This window comes from Larus michahellis, chromosome 17 (assembly GCF_964199755.1).
Source record: "Larus michahellis chromosome 17, bLarMic1.1, whole genome shotgun sequence".
NCBI lineage: Eukaryota > Metazoa > Chordata > Aves > Charadriiformes > Laridae > Larus > Larus michahellis.
Genome location: NC_133912.1, coordinates 8,800,184 through 8,821,548, shown reverse-complemented (window position 1 = coordinate 8,821,548; position 21,365 = coordinate 8,800,184). Strand labels below are relative to the sequence as shown.

Below are 21,365 nucleotides of genomic sequence, written 5' to 3'. Positions count from 1 at the left end.
CGGGCCTGGACCACCTTCCCGTGAGCCTCAACACAGCCAAAGGACCAAAAGCGAAGAAAGGCTGTGGACACTGTTCCTCTTTTCGGCTTCCCAACCTCGGCTGGGGAAAACAAAGCTTTTCCTTTACGCTGTATGCTCCTCTCCAAGCCACAGGAACCTCTGCGCAACGCTTCCATCTTCCATGCTTCTCCTCCAAAACCTTCCTTCCTCGTCTATTAGCATTATGCAAAGCGCCCAACTGCCAACGCCAATGAGACTTCAGGCACAAATCCATCCACTTCTCCCCTCCAGCTCTTAATTAACATGTGGACTTTAATTACATTTCCCGTTTTCATGACAAAATATGTCTCTCTCCTCCACCTGCCCCTCCCTGAGCTCATTACAAGAGCTCTAATAACAATCATCATCATCCCTCTACCCCGAGAGCGTGGCGGGGGGCACCTGCTCCATCTTCCCAAGCTGCCCCATCCCGCCGAGCCCCCGATCACTCAGTCTGCGGAGAGCCGCGTGCCCTGGTCCCGCTCCAAGGAGAGGGGTGGAGGCGCTGCTAACAGGTTGGCACGACATATTGCCAGGGCGGGATGGTGCCTGCAGGCTTTGGCTGCAGCGAAAGACATTACAATTCAAGGATGGACACAGAAACAAAGACAAATCGGGGAGGTATTAGGGACACCCTTCCTTTTCAAAGGTAAGGATGGGCCACCCTCCTGCTGAAGCAGCTCTGTCCTCACCATTTAGATGAGACACAGCAAACACTGCTAGGGAGCTCTGCGGTAACGCTCAGCTGGTTCACAGACCCACGCAGTCAAAAAAATGGGAAAAGTTTCTAACAAACCTCCCTATCGCCCCTGATCCAGCCACTAGAAAAGCCTCAGTAAATCACAAAGCATCCATTTCCTAGGAGAAAGGGGAAACTGAGAAATTCTCCCCTATCCAGCCAGACGGGAGCAGGCAAGAAGCTGACAGAATTTACTCAAGCAGGGACCTGGGTGCAGTCGGGCTTTCATGAAGCTCAGGCGTTTGTCTGAAGGTAACTCAAACTGCTACCGCTCTCCTCATGAGTCCGGGAACGTCACCCAGGTGGAATCTATCACGGCGGGGAGACCGAGTCCTGCGCAACATCAGCCTTGGATTTGCAACCTCGGAGTCAGCTCTCAGACCAACTATTTTAGCTGAATGTTCAGAACTCGCCATTCAGCTGGTGGCTTTGTCCACTTACAGAGGTCCGGGAAACGAGATTTTCCTTAGGTGTTACTTTCCACTTTAGACTTTCAGTGCTCCTCGAAGACTTAGCCTCTAGCCCTCCTGGCAGCAAACAGCAAGGAAATACCGAACTGGATATGGAGCTATGCAATGTTTGCTTTAGCTTGCAGGCAGACCGAAGGCAGCGAGCTGCCCGCCTCTTCCACTGCCGACTTGTGAAGGATTAGCAATACTTCACAGAGCAGACATGACATCAGGCTCTTGGGACACAGACAATAACAGAAGGGCAGCACCAAGGCGCTCGCGGCGCAAAGGCGATATAGGAAGGACTGGAAGTACGGCCCAGACAGAGTCTGCAAGGCAAGGACTGCGTGAGCCAAACGCACAGCAAAGCGCGTCACGCACGGCTCGGGCAGAAAGAGGAGCTCACGGCAGAGCTCCGCGCACGGGCGGCGAACACGCCACGAGCACAGCCGGGGTCTCTGCTGCTCGCAGAACCCCGCGTCCCTCCCCACAGCCCAACGGCGCCGGAAAACCAAGTAATTGCCCGAGCAAGAGGGTGTCGATTAGTGCTGCAGAAGGGAGACGATGTCCCTTTAAATGCGACTAGAGTGTTGTCAATGGATCTGCCATGGTAGAGGAGTTAATCCCCCCCCAGCCCCTCTCAGCCACTGTGATGGGATAATTAGATGCGAGGGCTCAGCGCAGATGATGCTCCAGTTGCTTAGCAACTAATGGTTTCCATGGAAACGGCAAAGCACAGCCTTCGGAGCAGCAAGTGAGCAGTGCAGCAGGGCAGGGAAAGATGCCTTAAACTCCTGCACTGATCCTCTCCTCCAGAATCACTCGAGGCCTTGAGGTATTAGGGGAGTGGGAAGGGGGTGCCTTAAAGACACAACATCCCTGTTTCAAGCAGCAGTAAAACAAAAAGGGGTTTTTTTTAGACTAAACTTTCAGTGATGTGGTCCTCCCGACCGTGGTGACCCTCCGCTGGCAGGATGAGGAGGCTGGTCTTACGCGGAGGCTCGTGCCCGGATACGCGGCTCATCCTGCTGTAAGCAGCTCGGTGTGGTTCCGGCATCGGGTCTCGCGCCCAGGGGGGCTGAGGGTTGGACGCGCGCACGCACACACACACTAACGTGTTGGGATGTTTCGGCACTGTCCTGTAGGATGCCACGTACAGGCATCCAGCCTGGCCCTGACCCAGCAGGCAAGAGGTTTCCTCTCGATTCTGCAGCTCCGCAGCACACACAAAAGCGACACTGGCTATAAAACATGAAGAGTCTCGCTAGAATAACAGAGATCAGATTTATTAACCTTAGCCCAAGTCTGTCATCTGGTACTTCCTTCAACACGACCAGTTCCTACTGCTTTATTACCGCCGCTGCCTGCACCAAGTCAGCATCCTGCTGTTTCCGAGCTTCGCAGCCACGACCTGCGTCTCTCCTCACTAAACACGGCACGTGCTGGCCGTGCAGCCGCCCTGCTGCAATCTTGTCATCTCCAGAGCTTAGCAGAGACAAGCGCCGTTTGTATTTCGATAAGAGAGCCCTGGGACACGCAGGTGGGGCTGTTGACTCAGTACGAAGCGGTCTTCTCCCCCCTCACACGACGCCGGGACGGGCTGCATCGCCATCGCTGCCTGACGGCAACAGCCTCACGCGTTACAGCTTTGCAAACGGCTCGAGCACCAATGGCACAGAAGAGGGTATGGAAACTCACACCACGAAGCCAAGCCCTGCTCTCCCACCCTCCCGCCCAGCCAGCCCCGCTCTCCTGACAAGAAGCGTTCCCTGCAGAGACAGCAGCAGCCCGCGTGCCTTGGGCACTGGCTGCAGCCCGCGCGCTCGCTGCTTTCCTTTTCCCCTTCCCACCCGGGAGGGGGCTGGCAGCACGTGCTCCGCTCCGCCGCGTGCCATCTCTTCTTGGCAGAAAGCGTGCAGAGTGGAGAACGGGGCAGACGCCTCCCTCGGGCAGCGGCTGAGCCAGGAGGTGGCACGTAGTGCCAGTGAGGAGCAGCCAGATCGGGTGCGGGGACCCCCGTTTCGTGTCGGTCAAAGTCACCGACGCCGAGATGCTCTGCGGCTCCTTCATCCCTTCACTGCGAGCGTTGCTTCGCCCTCCCTGCAAACCCAGGGGATGCCGGCTGCGGCATCCGGGAGGGATGAAGCATCCCATCGGCCACCCCGCACCAAGGGCTAATTTAGCCGCGAGCGATGTCTCCTCCCGGGAGCCCTGTCCTCATCCACCCGGCGCTTCAGGAAGGTACCGGAGCAGAGTCGCCAAAAAACTTGCGGAGCGTTTCAGACTCTGTCCCCTATGGCTTTCAAAGGGGGAAATCAAAGGGAAGCGCCGCGCTTTGTTCCGCGGGGGAGCGGCACGAAAGGTGAGCGGCGGCGAGCCCGGCAGAACCGGTCGCTTCAATCGTCCGCCAGCTCACCTTTGAAGTGGTTTTAAAAATCAGGGAGGAGGGGCAGAGACCCGAGTTCAGCTCTTTTACTGCAACTTCACAGAATTTGAGGATGTGGGGGGTAAGAGGCCGCCTTTCCCCCACCAGAAAAACGGCATATCTGTTCAGAGCGAATAGAATACGGCTAATAAAAAAGGCTGCGATACTCATCAAGTACACATCAAGTCCTCATGTCCCGAGGAGGCCACGAGCAGCTACGATGGCGGCAGCAGCGTCTGCCTACGGTACCAACGGAGGTAGAGCCAGGCACATGCGGGATTCACCGGGCGCCCTGATGCAGCCCCCCGTCCGGTGCCGATGGAGCGACTGACCCCCCCCAGCCCCCTCCCTGCCTCGTCTTCCCCCGCCCGCCCCTGCTTTCCCCACTGCCTCGCCTTTAACGGAAGGGTCTGGTCTTAACGCTGGCCCGTGCCAAGCCTGGGAGCTCTTTCTCTATTGTAGTCACAGCGTCAGCCATCGCTGCAGCACGGGGAGTCGGAGCAATGCCAACCCAGCAGGAGCGGCACCGCGCAAGCACACGGCAGGCGCCTACTGTACACCGCGTACGAGGAAGATGGGGAAAAGTACCAGTTAATTCACTGGAAATTAATCTCTGTTCTACCGCAGAAACAGAGAAAGAACAGAGTTGACTGGCATGACCGGTGTTCACAAGCCCAGTCCCCCAAGCCCGCCGAGCTTGTTTCTCTACAACCACCGACACCTGAGGGAAGCCAAGACAAGAGGCAATACCCTCCTATCACCACGGACAAGTGGATGTCATTCCGAACAAAGTCAGAGCTTCCGGGGGCTGTGGAACACAAGAGCCGTTCAAGCCAGACGCGAGCAACAAGCCGGAGCCAGAAGCCAAGTCATAGAGCTGCCCCCTCTTTCAGGGGAGAGCGAGCTCAAATCCAACATCTTCCAGAACCAGGAGCAACTCCACGTTCTCTGGCTTGCCGAGGAGACCTCGCACAGCACGTTCAGCAGACACACGAAGGCGAAAGCCTGGCCGGAGACATCCACGCACACCCAAAAGTCGCACACCCTGAGAAGCAACTGAGCACGCTCGCAGTTACGTCTCAAATCTGAAATGTCTTTTCTGTCTTGATTTGCAAACAAGTCTTAACCTAAACCACCAAGAGTCGGGAATCAGCAAGGAAAGAGAACTGCGCTTGCCCCCCGACCCAAACCGCATCCTTACAAAGCTTCCCTGGAGTTCTGGTGGTTACGATGTGCGTGGGAGTAGGTGAGAGCAGTTTGCAGTAAAACCACACCATCAATTGGCTTCCGCGCCGGTAACGCTCACCTGAGAAGAGCTGGCTTTGAAGAATCCAGCCGTCCCGAGCCAAGACACCTCCAGCTTGTCGCCTCGCTACATTTTCAGCTCCGTTCATGATGCAGATAGCGATGCTGGCTACTTTGGCCTTCAGCACGTGTCAGCAGGTTCCCTTCCAACTCCTGTTTCACCTTCCAAAGCTAGAGGGGGACCAGGAAACGAGATGGCTTTAGGAGACAAGCGTGAGCTGCTGGTTAAACCATAGGGCGCAAGGAATCGGCAGCCTTAGACAACCTGGCTCTATCAGTCCGCCGGAGATCCCTCTCCCCTGGGAAAGCAGGGGCAGCAAGGCAGAGCTCAGGGGTTACGATGCTTCGCCCAGAATACACAGGATACAAACCGATGGGGCTAGGATTTGGCAACTCAACAGCCAAAGGCAAAACTGAGGCCTTTTAGTCTTTTCCCGGACTTAAGGGGAAGGTCTGCGGTTGCAACTCTATATATTTAAAACATTCTTAGGCTTTAAGCTGGAAACCAACGCTTCTGCTCCCGGCTTCACTAGCTTCCCTGCACGCACTGGGCAGACCACGGGGCTCGTTTCCCGGCTTTCCCCGTTCGTACGAGAGCAGCACCTCAAATCCCCACCAGGAAGAAGTAAACACTGTCCCACGGGGGAATGCCTTCCACCCCCGCAGCACAGGCAGCAAACATTGACAAGCTCTTTTCACATCTTTTTTTGGGGAGGGCCTAAGTGCAACTGTTCAGGGCTTCTCTGGGGGGAGCACTACATCGTATTATATTATATTGAGTTATAACCTATCCCTCCCCTCGCCTCCTGTTACTCACCAGCTCCACAGACAGGTACAGCCTTCTCTGAGGTCAGAGGGACCTGGAGGAAGACGGCAGAAGGGACTCTCTAGTGAGCTGCAGGTGGCCGGGGCAGGTCAGCAGCTGTTTCTCATCTCCCTCATTGCTCTGGAGCAGCTTTTGCTGGTGGAAACCCCCCACCTGAGTCGGGGGCACTGGCTCTGAACCAGCTACAGGTGAATTCAATCGCTGCCTGCAAAACGCCGGCTCATACGGCCTCTTGTGGCCGAGCCTCTGGCTCCAGTCATCCTCTGCCGGGATGCTCCTGGAAAGCGGCACAGAGACCCACGTCCTTCCCAGGGACAACTCCATCCCCAAATATCCTGCTGTCTTTCCCTCCCCCCCCATCGGTGCCTCGCACGTTGCCCTGCTTGCTCTTCCGAAGCCTGGCTGAAGAGCGAGCAGGGCAAGATGCTTCTTCCGCATGCAGGGTCTAGCTGGCGCAGGACCTCTTTCCCCCCCCAAAAAATACTTACGTGGTTCTAAGATCATTAACAAAAGTGCATCCAGGCTAGCCCTCTTGTGCGAGTTTATCGTTGGAGTACCAAAGGTTATGTGGGTAGGTGAGGCGTCAGTTGAGGGTGCCTGCAGATAATCACCGGCTTAATGAATTACTCTGCCTCAGCTGATGCACACCCCACCGCGCGAGAGTTTCGCTCCAGATAGGAAGGGGAAAGCTGCTTTGTGGTGTGACAAGTCGAGTGATACGTGGTAAATTATTAAACTGTAGTAGCTGGATTGTTTGCAGCACATCTCTAGTCAAACACCGGGCTCCAGTTTCAGGAAGGGGAAGGGATTTTGGCTGGGGCGCGCGCCGACGTTTTTGAGGAAAGCAGCCAACGAGCAGGTCCTGCGCACACCTGAGGAACCCGACGGGGAGCACATCGGCTCCGCTAACGACTGAACTTTGTCACACAGGGGTGGGAAAGGCGACTGTAGTCTTTTGCGTGTAGCGAAAGCCAAGCCATACTGGCTTGACAGTTGTGAAATGCCCAGCAAGCGCATACGGTACAAACTACCGTCCTGCTTGTATTCAAGAGGCAAAACTGAGCATGCCGGGTCCTTCTCTGCCCTTTCAAAGTTACCTTTTCAAGAGAAGCTACGTTCGGTGTCTGGCTTATTGTTCAACAGCCCGTCTCAAAAGATGCGGATACGCAAGGGTGAGAACAGCGGCAGCAAGCAGTGGAGGAACATTTGGCCCGCAGCACTGCAGAGCACGCCTGCGGCGGGGAGAAGCATTTCCTTTCATCACGCAGAAGAAAACCTACATCGCTGGAAGCCAGACCTTTGGTGCAAGGGGGCAGGGAATTCACTTTTCAGCTGAGACTCTCCCAACATCACGACGCTAACGTCGTGGCGCACTCTTTGCCAGCAATTGCCAAAACCAGCCTCTTTCTGTCCATCTCCCTGCGACAGACTGCCACCAGGTCCCCGACGTACCCCTCCGCTACGAGCACAACCTGTGTCCTCCTACAACGTGGTCAACATACGTAGAGAGTCTGGAACCTGATTGTCCGCTGGTGCTAAGCCAGGGCTTGGATTTTGATTTGAGGCCGCTCCGTTTCCAGCCGTGCCACCCACCTCCCCTGCCCCCCGAGCAGAAGAGGAGTGGGGAGTGGGCGCACAGGGGGAGGGTGTACTGCAGCCCCCGCAATAGCACAAACCACGTGGCTTCATTCGAAATACCTGGCGCAGATTAGGCCGGGGCCATGTATGAAAGATACAGTCGAAGAAACAAAACCTGTTGGTGGACAACAGGATGAGCCAGCAATGTGCCCGCGTGGCCAAGAAGGCCAATGGCATCCTGGGGAGCATCAAGAAGAGCGTGGCCAGCAGGTGGAGGGAGGTCATCCTCCCCCTCTGCTCTGCCCTGGGGAGGCCGCACCTGGAGTGCTGGGTCCAGTTCTGGGCTGCCCGGGTCAAGAGGGACAAGGAACTGCTGGAGAGGGGACAGCAAAGGGCTACCAAGATGCTGAGGCGATGGAACAGCTCTCTGATGAAGAAAGGCTGAGGGATTTGGGTCTCTTCAGTCTGGAAAAAAGACGGCTGAGGGGGGACCTTATCAACACTTATAAACACTTAAAGGGGGGGTGTCAGGAGGATGGGGCCAGGCTCTTCTCAGTGGTGCCCCGGGACAGGTCAAGGGGTAACGGGCACAGACTTGACCATGGGAAGCTCCACCTAAACACGAGGAGGAACTTCTTTGAGGGTGGCAGAGAGGTGGGGGAGTCTCTGTCTCTGGAGACATCCCCCAACCCGCCTGTGCCACCCGCTCTGGGTGACCCTGCCCTGGCAGGGGGTGGAGGAGATGATCTCCAGAGGGCCCTTGCAGCCCTATGATTCTATGATACAGTCGAAGAAACAAAACCAGTTCCGGGAGGCGCAGAAGTCAGGTTGCGGCTCCAAGCTGCACAAACAGTTTCTGAGACACACGCTGCCAAAGCACGCCCGGTGTCTGCCCAACCCCGCTCCGTTCCCCGCAGCCTGGCACCCCCTCGCTGTTTTGCCTGGGCTGAGCTAAAGCAGTTTCCAGTCTTAAAACCCTCCGCGTCCAGGGAGCTCCCCGGTACCTGCAAACGCATCCCGAGCGCTCTCTGCATCCCTCAGAGATCCGTCCTACTTCCAGAGGCGTTTGGGCTCGCAGGTTGGGCAAGTCCACCGCAGAGCGTAGGTAATGCTGTGATTTTATCAGAAGCGGGAAAAAAATAAGTTGTTAGTCTAAGGAACGCGGGAATGGCTCATTTAGTAAGGCTCTAGCAAAGTAAACGGGCAGAAAACAGAGCCTGTGTGCTGCCACCTATCTTATTCTCAGTCAGCTCGCTGACCCCACCAATATGGACCGTTTACTCACTGGAAGGGGCTTTAACAGGTATTTAGAAGTATGAAACAGAGACCAGCCTTTCACCCACCTGTGCGATACCCTCTTTTAAAAAAAAAATACGAAATCACGTCTCTCAGCACACAGAGCCCTTCAAGACCCTGGGATTCTTTGTGCCGCCCCCACAGATCCCGCTGCGCTCAGCACCTGGAGATTGCTTCGCCACACGAAGAAAATGCACTTGAGTTTTCAAAACAAGCCGTTTTGGGAAAGCCTGCATTTAAAAAACGGCCTGGAGGACTGGGACATGGCAGAGGAGCTCAAACTCACCGTCACTGCTGAAAGGTCTCTGAAAGGTAAGGGCCTGAAGGGGACGGATTGGTCTGGCTTCCTTTTAAAAAGATTCCCATCTCTAAAATGCAGGTGAAAATTGTAGAGCCTGGTAAATAGTAAGTTCCAGTCTAGAAGGTAACAGAAAGCTCATTTTCTTTGTTTTTAAACGCGATCAGATCAAATTAGAAGTGTCTGCAATTAGGTATGAAGCCAGTCTGCAGCTTACAGCAAACGACGCCAACACAAAAAGGCTCCCCATGGCGTCCCCGGGCTCCCCCCTCCGCCAGCTCCCGGCCAGACCCCGCGCCGTGCCCAGCTGAGCCCCGGCGCACGGGTGCCAGATGCCGGGGGTAAGGTTGGGACCTGGTACCACCTCAGAGGCCGGCGGTGCTTCAGGAACGGCCGGGAGAGGGGCTTTTCCCTGCCCAGCCAGAACCTCTGGACTGGAATTTTTCTAAGCTTACTTAGAAGAAGTTGAAGCCCGTCTCTCAAGGACAAGGACACAATGACGTAGCTGTGCCTGCAGACACGCTTCCCTCCGAATGCAACCTTTTGGGTAGACAAAGGTGGGAAAGGAGCACTGGAGGGAGTCAGTCACGCTCTTCTGGCTTTCCAGGGGAAAGAGAAAGTACAATTTCAGGGCTGAGCACCGTTGTTCGGGCGGGCCACAGCGGTGCCAGAACAGGCAGACACGCACGCTGTATGCGAAACAGGAAAAAGACACTGTTTAGAGGGATGAGAAGGCAAGTGCGGACCTTTGCCTTGGGGTTTGCGTTGCGTTCGAGCTTCCCCAGGCTGCCTCTGGACAGCAGGGTCCAGAAAGGGTCCTCGGGTATGACCAGGGGAGTGGTGTTTCTCCTTCTCCTTAGGAGCTGGCGGTCAGCCCCGCCTGTGGATGTGGGTGAAGCCCAGCCTGGTCTGCCCCATCCCCGGGAGCTCCGGCACAGCCCCGGCCGGATCCCACAGCCCGGTGGTCACGGGTGCCACGGAAACCTCCTCTCCGAACACATCCTGGGACAACGCCAAGCCGGACTGCTCCGAGGAGGACGCGCTGCCAGCCTCCAGCCGGGCTGGAAAGGTACAAAAAAGGGAACTGCTTGGGCAGTCCGAAGCACCGTACGCGCTTAACGATCCCGCAGGAACAAACGAGCTGGCTCAGCGGCTCCGCGAGCGGTTGCCTCCCGTTTCAGCAGGGGTCGGTCAGTGCATGGAGCCCGACTGACGAACAGGCTGAGTACAAAGCGCAGGGCAGGAGGCTGAAATTTAAAGTCTGCAAACTTTCTGTATGCTCTCTGCCAGACCCACCCTCCCCCAGAACAAAGCAGCTTTTCCTGACACATCCACCTCCTTTTTCTCCTTCCTCTCCCCAGCTTACTGAGGAGGAAGAGGCTTCACGCGTGGACATCCCAGTTCCTCAGGAGATGCCGGAAACTCCCGAACAACAGGCGATGCCAATGCCTTGGAAATCTGTGGTCCTCAGAGCTCAGAGCGTGAAGCTCAAGCGCTCCAGGCGGACGACCCCCAAAATCAAGGGAGGCTGGCCCCGACCCCCCCTGAATTACTGCATCCTCATCACCCTCGCCCTGGGCAACAGCGCAAGTGGCAGCCTGACCGTACAGCAGATCTACCACTTCACACGGTACCCACTCTCCCCCTGGCTCCGCGCGCAGAGTGAGGGGAAGAGGGACGACGACGGGTACAGGGGTCCCTGACCTCCTTCCGGGGAGCAGGGAGGTGGCAGCCGGGGCTTGCGTTCTGGTCTTAGCTCTGCCTTCGGCTCCAGACGCCGCTGAGAAAACTGCTTCCCCTCTTTGTCAACAGCCAAACCCAGGAGCCTCCAGAGCCGGCAGTTTAGTTTTGTCTTACCATCCTTACACCACAGGGGTCAGGGAGGACCTTCTCCTCCTTCCCTCGCTCGGACACGCTGTATTCTGTTACCTATCACAGCCTCCGATTGCTTCAGCTCGGGACGATCTTTTCTCTCCACAGGCAGCACTTCCCATTTTTCAAAACGGCCCCAGAGGGCTGGAAAAGCACGATCCGGCACGACCTGTGCTTCAGCAGCTGCTTTGAGAAAAGCACTGGCTTTGCGTTTGGAGAGGGAAACCGCAAGTCCTGCTTGTGGAAACTGACCCCAGAAGGACGCAGGACGTTCCAGGAGGAAGCCCAGGCTCTGCCCGAAGAGGCTCTCAACCTGCCGCGCCACAGCAGGAGCGACCCAGGTAGGTGTCAGCGGGCGGGCGCCCCGCAAAAAGCAGAGGGAGTCGTCAGGCTGTGGTGGGAGGGTTACAGGTGAGCACCCGAACACTGGGGTCCGGGAAACGCTACCAGACGCTCAGGGACCCCTGTAGTGACACCCCCACAAGCAGGGCTGGGCCACCAGACCAGCCAAGGACCCTTCTGTAATGAAACCAACTCAGCGGGAGAAACACCAGACTGCGTTAAATCAGAGCCCTCACCTCACTCTCGCGTTGCTCAGCAATGCGATACCTCTCAGCTTAACGTGGGTAGGAACCGAGGCCGTAGCATCAGTGCCCGAGCTGTCGTTACAGCCCAATTAACTGTTGCGACTTCTCTCTCCATATCTTTTGCAGATCTCATGGGATCTCTGTTGGGCCTATGATTCCTTCTGGCTCCCTGCTCCTGAAACACGTGCCATGTCTTTTCAAACCAGGCTTGTTTTCTCGGGTGCTGCCGCAGGTAGCTTCCCACGAACTGCACGTGGAAATTATGGGCGTCGTGACGTAAGGGCTCAAACTCAGAAGGGGGGGAGGAGAAAGATGACCAGTCTCATTTCCTTCAGAAAGGCAAGTTTTCTCTGCAGCTGCACGCATCTGAAGTTGCGGAGCCGTTTTGGCATGTGGCACCCGCTACGACTTCAACAACAAGTCCTCCACCCAAGCTGTTGCCCTGCGCAACGTTCTTGCGGTGGGGAGGACTAAGCTGCAGGAGAAGGTCGGGCTGTTCCCTAACCGAGGGTCCCAGCCCGAGGTCAGGGGCTGAGCAGAGGCGGCGTGAGCCGGCAGAGTGTGAGGAGCCCCCGCCACGCAGAGGTTATCCCAGGCTGCTGTAACACCAGCAGGCGCGGGATCCACAGAGCTGCTGGGCCGGCTGCTTTGCAGAGCGCGCGGAACCTCTGCAACGCTCCCTCGGCAGAAATCAGCGAGTGCTGCAGAGTGCGAGGAGGGAGAGCGTGATCTCCGGGAGGCAACGAAGGGGAAAACCAGCCAGTCGGGGCTTGCTGCTGTGCTGTTCGCTTACCCGCTTCTCCAGCAAGAGGCAGGAAAATCAGGTCCCCAGGCCAGAATGCAGGCAGGTACCAGGTGTCTAGTGTTCGAGAAGAGCAGATTTGTCACACCTTCGTCCTGGCTGCTGCGGCAGTTGCTGGAGTAGCAGCGTGGTGGGTCCGGTTACGTCCATGATGAGAAGCAGGAGCCGGGGCGCCCGTCACAGGGACAAACAGCACAGAGCCATGACACGAGCTCTGCAGCCCACTGCGGGGCTGTACCCAGACCTGACCCACAGGGCGAAGGTGCCGGGGGACGACCCGGCCCGACACGCTCGGCAGGGCTGGCTGGGGCACCCCGCGGATCAGCTCCTTTCACGCCGGAGCATAAAAACAGACATGTTAAAAGTGAACCGATGCCCAGGCTCAGGTCTAAGCGCAGGTACTGGGACAGGGCGGGTCTGGTCGGCCGGGCACTAACACCACGCGAGCCACGGCACGAGCCGGAGGGAGGAAGAGGATGGCTGTCAGCCCCACGCAGGGCGGCACAGGCTGTCTGTCCTTCTGTCTGCCTGAGTGCGACCTGATCCACGGCCAACGGTCTTTGGAGGCCTGGCTGCGCTGGATGGCGGCAGGGAGATAACCTGGGCGCTGCAGTTCAGGTGCTCTCCTTCAGTCGCGTCAGGCTGGGCCATGAGCACCCTCTGCTCCGACTGAATGCAAAAAAAACCCCAAACACAAAAACGGGTTTTGGCAGAGCTGTGGATGGGCAGGAAAACGAAGGTGTCAGACCAAGGCTACCAGACAGACTGGTGAAAAGGCAGGTGGTGGGGTGTCAGCACGTTCTGGGGATGTACGACGCGTCTCCAGAGAGCGTTCGTAACCATCACTGAATGGTTTGGGTCGGAAGGGACCCGAAAGCCCACCCCGTGCCACCCCCTGCCCCGGGCAGGGACACCTCCCACCAGCCCAGGCTGCTCCAAGCCCCGTCCAACCTGGCCTTGAACCCCTCCAGGGATGGGGCAGCCACAGCTGCTCTGGGCAACCCGGGCCAGGGGCTCACCGCCCCCACGGCCAAGAATTTCCTCCTCGGATCTCATCTCAATCTTTCAGTTTCAAAGAGGGGGGTCTCCCCCCTCGCCCCCCTGCCCAGGCTGCGGGGGGTCCCGGGCTGCCAGCGCACGCTGCGGGGGTGCGCCGAGCTTCTCACCCCCGCACCCGCAAGCCCCTGTCGGCAGGGCTGCCCCCAGTCCGCGCTCCGCCCAGCCCGGGTTTGTGCGGGGGACGCCCCGGCCCAGGCCCGCAGCAACTGAAAAGGGTCCGGAACCGAGTGAAACGCCTCAGCCGGGCCCGGGGTGACACACGCCACAGGCTCGTCCCCGCCCGGCACCGAGAAGCCCCCGCCCGCCGTCACACGGGCGCGGATCCCCGGCCACCCGCACCGGCCCCCGCGCTCCCGCCCTCCCCGGGAGGGGCCGGCGCTGCCGCCGCGCCTGCGCCCGGGGCCCGCGGGGCCGCCATGGCGGTGCACTACTGCGAGCTCTGCCGCCGCTCCTCCTTCGCGGGCCGCCGGCACCTCTACAGCGCCGGGCACCGGCGGCGGCTGCAGGAGGCGCTGGCGCAGCTGCAGGAGGCGGTGGCGGCGGCGCGGGCGGCGGCGGCGGCGGGGGGGGAGGCGGCCCTGCGGCCCTACGACCCGGCGGAGCACGGCCGGCGCGTCTGGTGCCTGGTGTGCGGCCGCGGCGTGCGGCGGGACGGGCGGAGCGGCGGGATGGCCCTGCCGCAGGCCGGCCTCCTCCGGCACCTGGCCGGGTGCGTGGCGGGCGGCCGGGGGCCGCCGGGGCGGGGGTGGGGGGGTGGCGGCGGCGGGCGGGGCCAGCGGGGGCCGGCCGGGCGGGCCGCCGGGCGAGCGGCGTCCGCTGACGCGTGCCCCGCAGGCCCGAGCACCGGCGGGAGGCGGCGCGGTTCTGGCGGGAGCAGCGGGCGGAGGCGGCGCTGCGGGAGCGGGTGCTGGTGCCGGCCGAGGAGTACGAGCGGTTCGCCCGGGGGCTGGAGCGGGCGCTGGCCGAGCACCGGCGGCGGGAGGAGGAGCGCATCCAGCAGGTACCCCCCGCCCCGCCCCGGGCCCGGCCCGCCGCGGCCCGGCCCGGCCCCACCGCCCCGCTCTCCCCGCAGATGGCGGCCGGCATCCGGGAGGCCGAGCGCAGGCAGCGGGAGACGGTGCGGGACGCGCTGCAGGTGGGTGAGCCCGGCCCTGCCCGCCGGGACCGGGACCGGCCCCGGGAGGAGGGGGTCTCTGCTGGGGACCAGAGGTACCGCTGCTTTTCCCTGGATCAGCTGCAAGCGGAGCCGGAGCCCGGCGCGGGACCTCCCGTCGGCAGCCCCCCGGCACCACCGGGAAGGTGAGAACCGTTTTCCCTCCCGTTCCCAGACCGAGCCGCAGCCACGCTCTGTGCTGCTGCCGCAGCCAACGCCGCCATCACCGGGGTCTGGCACCCGCTCAGATCCTTCACAAACTTTTATCCGGACTCCAGTAAGCACCCCTGCCCCAGAACGATCACTGCTGCGCGTTCGGAGGTGAGCCCTGACAGCCAGAAAGAGCCAGCGCAGCAATAACACGCGAGCGTTTAACACAGTCGTAGCCCAAGAACGTTTCTCCCTTTCCTTCTTACTGCAAAGCTCCACACACAAACTCCAGCAACCTCCAGACAATCGCTGCCCGCCCGGCTCCGGCCGTTACGCACCTCTGGGGCTGCGCTGTCCCCTCTCTGTTCCAGGAACCCCCGCGATGCGGAGCAGCCCGGCCCCAGCGGGACGCAGACGGGACCTGACTTCAACTGGATGGAATCAGGCCAGGCTTTGACCTTCATTGGCCACCAGGTAGGGGTGACTCGCTAACGCGCGGGACTTAAACGTGACTGCGGGTAACAGGCAGCACGTCTTCCAGCGCAAAACAAGGGCTTGCTGCCTCCAGTGCCGAAAAAGGCAGCTTTGCAGATTCAGGCGACCACCTGGCTGAGAGTTTCAGTCGTCCAGTGTTAACTTCTTGTTTCATGAAGCATTCTTTACACAGCCTGAAAAAACAAATGCTCCAAAAAGAAAGTAGAGAAGAGCCTCCCTCTTCTTTCTGTACCAGCACACGCACCGTTCTGTGTAAAGATCCTCTTAAAAGCATCGGTTTCTCCCAAGTGTTTTATGTCTCTTAACAGGAAACGGAAGGGAAAGGAAACGTGCACACAGGTAATCACGCCGGCTTCATGGCTCACTTGTTTGCTCCCCGACCGAAAACTCCTGGCTTGTAAATGGAAGGGGGGTAACGTAAGGCAGTTCTGAAGCAGTTACAGGATAACCAGGAGGTGCCCACTCTTTTGATAATATTTGACATAATAGAGGAGAAAAAAAAGCACATCTATGTTACGAAAACTCTGTGGGTGCTGCTGTGTGCAGCGTGTGTGGTTTGTGGTGTGATCCGCCACGGCCTTAACCAAGGCAACCCAGTTTTTTCCTACAAAGCCCAGAGTTTACTTTTCCGTCGCCGCTTCGGCAGGGCGAGCTGCAGGGACGGGGGAAGAGGGGATGCTTTTCCCTGTCGAGCTTCAGATAACTTCAGCGGCTAAATACATTTCCCCATGACTTCTAGGAGCAAAACCTCCGTGGCTAATGGAGGAAGAGGAGGATGGAAGTAAACAACAAATTGGACCTTCGTATGAGGAGTTTCTCAAACAAAGTGAGCGGGCTGTACACATTTGGGTTAACCTTACGTTCACTTTACCACGCTAAAGAACCAGAAGTAATCTGACTGAAAAACTTTTGCTGAACAAAATATTTTTCTAGAGGAGAAGCAGAAGCTGAAAAAGCTGCCAGCAGAGCGCGTTGGCGCCAACTTTGACCATACCTCTCAGACGGGCGAGAGCTGGCTGCCTTCCTTCGGGCGGGTCTGGAATCACGGCAGGAGGTGGCAGTCCAGGTAAGCCTCCGGCAGCAGGGACTGGTGACGGCAGAGGGTCCTCCCCGTCGAGCTCCCCATGGAGCGGGCTTTGGGGCGGCAGCGTGAGGAGACATCTTGCTGCCTGAAGGAGCTGTGCCGGGCAGTGCCCGGCCCAGCCAGAGCGTCGCTCTTGTCCCGGAGCAGCGTGTGTGACTCGTGAGGGGCTGCGCACACCACAGCGTCCGCCTCGCTGAGCCGGGCTCCCCTTTCCAACCCCCGCCCTGGCACATACGCACGCTTGGCCCGCGGGTGCCTCATAACACGCGGGGAATCCGTGTCAGCTGCCTGAGAGTGGTGCCGCTCACCAACGGGGAAAAACCACTGCGTGAGCTTCTGTTCTGAAACACTACGCGTGGCACCGTCTTACTCGTCAGATGAGGCAGTGTTCATTACCTCTCCCTAAAGGCTGCTGCATTCTGACTCCTATGCTCTCTCTCAGGCATCAGTTTAGAACTGAATCGGGGGAAAAGAAGAAAAAAAGGTGATCAGAAGAGGAGGACCAAGGAGACCAAGCTCTGCCTGTTGTGAAAGGTGGACTATAGGTAGCTGCAGCTGCGTCAGTGCTGCTGCCGCCGCCAAGTTTCACGCTGTTATTTAATACACACACCTCGACGCGTTCGATGCCCTGGAAGGCAGGGTGACGGCAGCACCGTCAGGGAAAGCTACTGCGGGGTTCCGGTGGCAGATCCACCCCCCTGCACCCAACCCGGTGCACGTTAGGGCACCGATTTCCAAAGCCTTAAGCTCCACAAGCCAGCAAGAAGCCAGCCTTATACGGCACGTGCTGACATGTCCTACGCTGACATGTAACATGACGTCCATTGAAGAAATAAACTTTTGAGAAATAAACCTTTTTCTTTTTTCCTTGTAAAGTTAGCTGTGTTAGTACAGTAGACCAACCGAAACTCCTTTTGGATGCAGGGACCACTCTGGGGGCAACCGATGAGAGGCAGCTGATGCTTTCATTCCAATTTATACTACTTTTGTTCATTCTGCCTCACCTAAAGGACAACTCATTCGTCCTCAGTAAAAGAAAGGAGGCCTCAAAGACCGTTGCTGTGGCCGGTTCTTACCTTTAACTTAAATAAAATACTTATAGCTTTTTTTAAGAGCTGCTTATCTGCACTTGCCCACTACACACTGACCTGACAGACGCTGTTGCCTTGTACACACAGGGATCTGTGGGCACGGCTTGCTTAAATAAATAATGAAAATATCCCACGAGCACCTTCCAGCCTTCAATTTTCCTCCTATTATAACCGAGTATAGTTTAACATCACTGGCTGCTGTAGGTGATGCAAAAGTTCCTCCTCTTTCTGCAATACAGTATACTCGTAAGACGGTATAAATGCAAAAACTGGCTGGTAGAGGAAGACAGCCGTGACCTGCACCAGAATCCACTGTCCATAACGCGTCAATAATGAAACGTACACGTTCTTGAAAAGGCAAGAAAAATTATTTCAATAATTTTATTGTGTGCATCTACATATGACACGTTGCTGATGAGGTCACTGGAGAACCTGCAAAGCAAGAAGTCCCAAATCAGAGAAACGGGTCAAAGCAAGGCAGCACAAAGCGAACGCTCTGAAAGCTTTGCTCCAACAAGAATGCTTGGACACGGTACCCTCCGACAGCAGGGGACACGTGCCCAGGGACCCTGCAGCCCAGAGAGAGGAGAGAGCACACACAGCTTTCCTCATCCAATGGGCAACACGGACAAAATCACAAATTGCTCTTAAATTCTGGAGAGCCAACGTTTCCGTCACCCAGGAAGTTGCCCGGAGCACGAGCGATGTCTTCTGAACGTCTGGAGAAAGGGCACCCATCCAGAGCACGGAGGCAGTGCCCCTTACACAGCGTGTAGCCCTTTGCTGGCCCCTGACAAAGCGCAACCTGGCCCTTTCCCGGCCCCCACCGTCTCACCTCCCTACGCGTCCTCCCCTGCGGCCGGTGCATCTCCACCTTTTGTGTTTCTGGTGTAGATCACCTGGGCTCGGTGCTTGGACACCAATTTGATCAAGCCTACAAAAAAGGAAGTTATTTGAGTGTGCGCGTACTGGAGGACACTGGGGATGTTGCGCTGCCTTCTAAAGTGGCAGACTAGACAAGGCAGGATAGGAAACACCAGGGTACCCAACACCACATGCGCTTATACAAGGCTCTTGTTCAGGTCTGGCAGTGGTTATTTCACAACCCGTCCTTCGGGCAGCATTTCATTAGTATAGCAGTGCCACTGAATGCAGCAGAGCCTCTGCTCCTTACACTGGAGCACTTCTGAAACCCAGGCTAAGGCAGTGCCTCGTCAAAACCACACCCACTTGAGCACTTCAGATGCAGCAGGAAATCGTGGTGAGCAACGAGAAAAAAATACCCAATCCAAGCAACTTTCCGTTTTTCCCACAATTTCAAGCGCTTACCTTTGCTGAGCAGCTCCTGGAGGGCGGCCCTCGCCAGGGAGCCTCGAATCTTCAGTCTCTCGGAGACAACTGCAGGTGTGATGAGCTTGTAGTTGGGCACTTCTTTGCACAGTTTGTCATAGGTGGCTTTGTCGAACAGAACAAGGTTGTTTAACTTGTCTCTCACTTTCCCCTTGGACCACTTCTACTCGAAAAGAGGAAAAAAACCCACTAAGCCATCTTCTAAGCAGTAACAAAAGATGGAGCAAAAGATGTGCACCATTCAATATCTCTGTATCGCATCACACACTCAAGGGCTAGAGACGCACAAGGTGATCTTTGTAAATGCACGTGCTGTACGTAATACCTACGGCATCCCCAAATAAAAGGGGAGAAGCCTCTTGTTAGTCGGATTTAACACCCTCACACGCAGCACGCTGCCCGATGGAGAGCAAGCCCCTCTAACACGACGGGACCCCCCACACGCACACCACGGCAGCGCCAAGAGCACCCACCCGCCCGCTCCCCAGGCCTGGCACACGGGGAAGGCCCGGCGACCCCCGCGGCCCCCCCAAACCCCCTCTGGGTGCCCGGCCCCACCGTGCCCCCCCTCGCCCGGGTTTCCACAGCGGCATCGGGGCCTGCCGCCAGCCGGGCACGCTCCTACCTTCTTCTTGGCTTTACCGCCGGACTTGTTGACCGGGTCCTTGTCCTTTTTGGTGGACTTGCCCGCGTCCTTCTTCTTCTTGTCGTCTTTGGGCGGCTGCGGGGGAGGAAGGAGGGGAGAAGGACGGGAGGGTCAGCGGCGGGGAGCGGGTACACCCCCCCCGGGCCCTCCTCGGGGTTCCCCCGCCCTCGGGGTCGCCCTCCCGGCCCCGCGGCCCGCCCCGGCGCTCACCATGCTGCGGCGGCGGCTGCTCCCCCAAGATGTCGGCCGAGAAAGGAAGCGCCTGGCGCGAGGCTCGAGGAAACCCCGTGGCCTGGCGGCGGCTTCCGGGGCACGGCGTGACGCCACTTCCGGGGCGGGGCGGGCCGGGCCGAGCCGGCGGCGCCATGGCGATCTTCAGCGTCTACGTGGTGAACAAGGCGGGCGGCCTCATCTACCAGCTGGACCACTACGCGCCCCGCGCCGACACCGAGAAGACCTTCAGCTTCCCCCTCGACCTCGTCCTGCGCCCGCACGACGAGCGCGTCGTCGTCGCCTTCGGGCAGCGCGACGGCATCCGCGGTGCGGCGAGCGGGGAGGGCCGGGCCGGGCCGGGCCGACTGACAGACACACACAGTGACTGACTGACTTCTCGCTGTCCCCGCAGTGGGCCACGCCGTGCTGGCCATCAACGGCGCCGAGGTGAACGGGCGCTTCACGGCGGACGGGAAGGACGTGCTGGAGTTCCTGGGCAACCCTGCCAACTACCCGGTGTCCATCCGCTTCGGCCGCCACCGCCTGTCCTCCAACGAGAAGCTGATGCTGGCCTCCATGTTCCACTCGTGAGGCGGGGCGGGAGGCGAGGGGACGGGGGTGGCCTAGGCAGGGGTGGCTGGGGGCGCTGAGGGCCCTTTCCCCGCAGGCTCTTCGCCATCGGGTCGCAGCTGTCCCCTGAGGTGGGGAGCTCCGGGATCGAGATGCTGGAGACCGACACCTTCAAGCTGCACTGCTTCCAGACGCTGACAGGTACCCTCCGGCCCCGGGCACCCGGCGCCGCTCTGCTTTGTCAGGGCTCGGCCTTCCTCACGCTCCTGTTGTTGCGGCTCCAGGGATCAAATTCGTGGTTCTTGCTGACCCGAGGCAGGCAGGGATAGACTCCCTTCTCCGCAAGATCTATGAGATTTACTCCGACTTCGCTCTGAAGAATCCCTTCTACTCCCTGGAGATGCCAATCAGGTAAGGAAAAGCCCAGTTTTAATAACGCAGCCCCAACCCCTCCTCACTTTCTGCCTGCCCAGTAGCAAATGCCCACAGCCCTCCAGTGAAGTAGCAGAGCAGACCCCGAGGCCGCGGGAAGCAACCGCAGCAGGGAGGGGACACTGACCTGTGCTTTCTGCAGCGCCGCTCTCCTGGGGAAGCAGGAGGTGCTCTTCCTTGGTGCAATCCCTGCTGTCCTAGCGTAACCCTGCAGCCCACACAAGCAGCTTTACTCACACTTAACGGCCAAGCCAAAGGTTGACAGCAGTCTGGTTGCCGCCATGCGACTTACGGAATCTCTCCTTGAAGGATGCAGAGCCAAAGGATGTGGAGATCCCGTCTTCGTTAGCCTGTCCTGTAGGTAAAGCCATCCCTTTTCTGCTTTTCTGACTGTTTCAGATGCGAGTTGTTTGACCAGAACTTGAAACTTGCTCTGGAGGTGGCGGAGAAAGCGGGACCCTTCGGACCCGGATCATAGGGAGAGCCTCGCCTGTTGCACTGACTCCTTTCCCTGAAGAGCACGGCCTCTCCTCCCCAGCTGGCCTCTCCCGGAGCTCTCTCCTCCACAGCAGAGACTGCGTTTCCCCAGACTATGCTTCGTTATCTCCCAGGATCCCGTCTGGTCCCCTTTGTTGTGAAATTTACCTTAAACAGACTCGTTGCTACTGTTTACATCGGGCCACAGAGGCTCATTGTGCTGTTGCGGCTCCGCTGCCCTTGGGTGAAGACAGACAAGGTGCGGGTCTGTGGCCTTACCGCAGTCGACTGTTTTCTTTCCTCTCATAATTGTACATATGTATTTTTCCTGTATAGCTCTAACTTATGGTTCTGCAGGGGGTTTCTGTGTAGAAGGAATAAATGTTCCCCGAAGAGGCGGATGCTGCTTGTTTTCTGTCCGCAGGGCAG

General features: G+C 58.3%; 5 protein-coding genes across 8 annotated transcripts in view; 3 read left to right on the top strand and 2 right to left on the bottom strand.

Annotated features, from left to right (window-relative positions):
- BCL9L (BCL9 like) overlaps window positions 1-5,895 on the bottom strand; it is a 66,873-nt gene extending 60,978 nt beyond the window's left edge. Inside the window, exons 1-2 of the mRNA XM_074561139.1 lie at window positions 5,775-5,895; window positions 4,959-5,128 (exon numbers count right to left, since the gene is read on the bottom strand). The gene's annotated coding sequence lies outside the window, so the exon portion shown is untranslated. The remainder of the gene's footprint in view (window positions 1-4,958; window positions 5,129-5,774) is intronic.
- Window positions 5,896-8,669: 2,774 nt separating this feature from the next.
- FOXR1 (forkhead box R1) lies at window positions 8,670-12,579 on the top strand. The gene is made up of 5 exons (XM_074561142.1): window positions 8,670-8,969; window positions 9,816-10,024; window positions 10,317-10,585; window positions 10,936-11,168; window positions 11,541-12,579. The coding sequence occupies exons 1-5, from the start codon at window positions 8,849-8,851 to the stop codon at window positions 11,567-11,569; spliced, it is 861 nt and encodes a 286-aa protein (XP_074417243.1). The 5' UTR covers window positions 8,670-8,848; the 3' UTR covers window positions 11,570-12,579.
- Window positions 12,580-13,681: 1,102 nt separating this feature from the next.
- On the top strand, window positions 13,682-17,382 carry CENATAC (centrosomal AT-AC splicing factor). 3 transcript variants are annotated; one of them, XM_074561234.1, is made up of 9 exons: window positions 13,682-13,984; window positions 14,110-14,275; window positions 14,348-14,410; window positions 14,510-14,574; window positions 14,950-15,052; window positions 15,382-15,412; window positions 15,813-15,899; window positions 16,007-16,139; window positions 16,600-17,382. In XM_074561234.1, the coding sequence occupies exons 1-9, from the start codon at window positions 13,692-13,694 to the stop codon at window positions 16,643-16,645; spliced, it is 987 nt and encodes a 328-aa protein (XP_074417335.1). In that variant the 5' UTR covers window positions 13,682-13,691; the 3' UTR covers window positions 16,646-17,382. The 3 variants fall into 3 exon arrangements, with proteins under 3 accessions (XP_074417335.1, XP_074417334.1, XP_074417333.1); XM_074561233.1 differs by lacking the exon at window positions 14,510-14,574 and adding an exon at window positions 14,604-14,749 and having other exon boundaries at window positions 13,692-13,984; XM_074561232.1 differs by having other exon boundaries at window positions 13,692-13,984; window positions 14,348-14,574.
- Window positions 17,383-17,615: 233 nt separating this feature from the next.
- RPS25 (ribosomal protein S25) lies at window positions 17,616-19,494 on the bottom strand. The gene is made up of 5 exons (XM_074561237.1): window positions 19,455-19,494; window positions 19,224-19,319; window positions 18,578-18,761; window positions 18,084-18,182; window positions 17,616-17,680 (listed from the first exon to the last, which is right to left on the bottom strand). Exons 1-4 carry the CDS (start codon window positions 19,455-19,457, stop codon window positions 18,088-18,090), a joined length of 378 nt encoding a protein of 125 aa, XP_074417338.1. The 5' UTR covers window positions 19,458-19,494; the 3' UTR covers window positions 17,616-17,680; window positions 18,084-18,087.
- A 62-nt stretch (window positions 19,495-19,556) lies between these two features.
- Window positions 19,557-21,337, top strand: TRAPPC4 (trafficking protein particle complex subunit 4). Of its 2 annotated transcripts, none has more exons than XM_074561235.1 (5): window positions 19,557-19,784; window positions 19,870-20,044; window positions 20,125-20,228; window positions 20,312-20,438; window positions 20,859-21,337. In XM_074561235.1, exons 1-5 carry the CDS (start codon window positions 19,610-19,612, stop codon window positions 20,935-20,937), a joined length of 660 nt encoding a protein of 219 aa, XP_074417336.1. In that variant the 5' UTR covers window positions 19,557-19,609; the 3' UTR covers window positions 20,938-21,337. The 2 variants fall into 2 exon arrangements, with proteins under 2 accessions (XP_074417336.1, XP_074417337.1); XM_074561236.1 differs by having other exon boundaries at window positions 19,577-19,784; window positions 19,870-20,035.
- The last annotated feature ends 28 nt before the right edge of the window (window positions 21,338-21,365 follow it).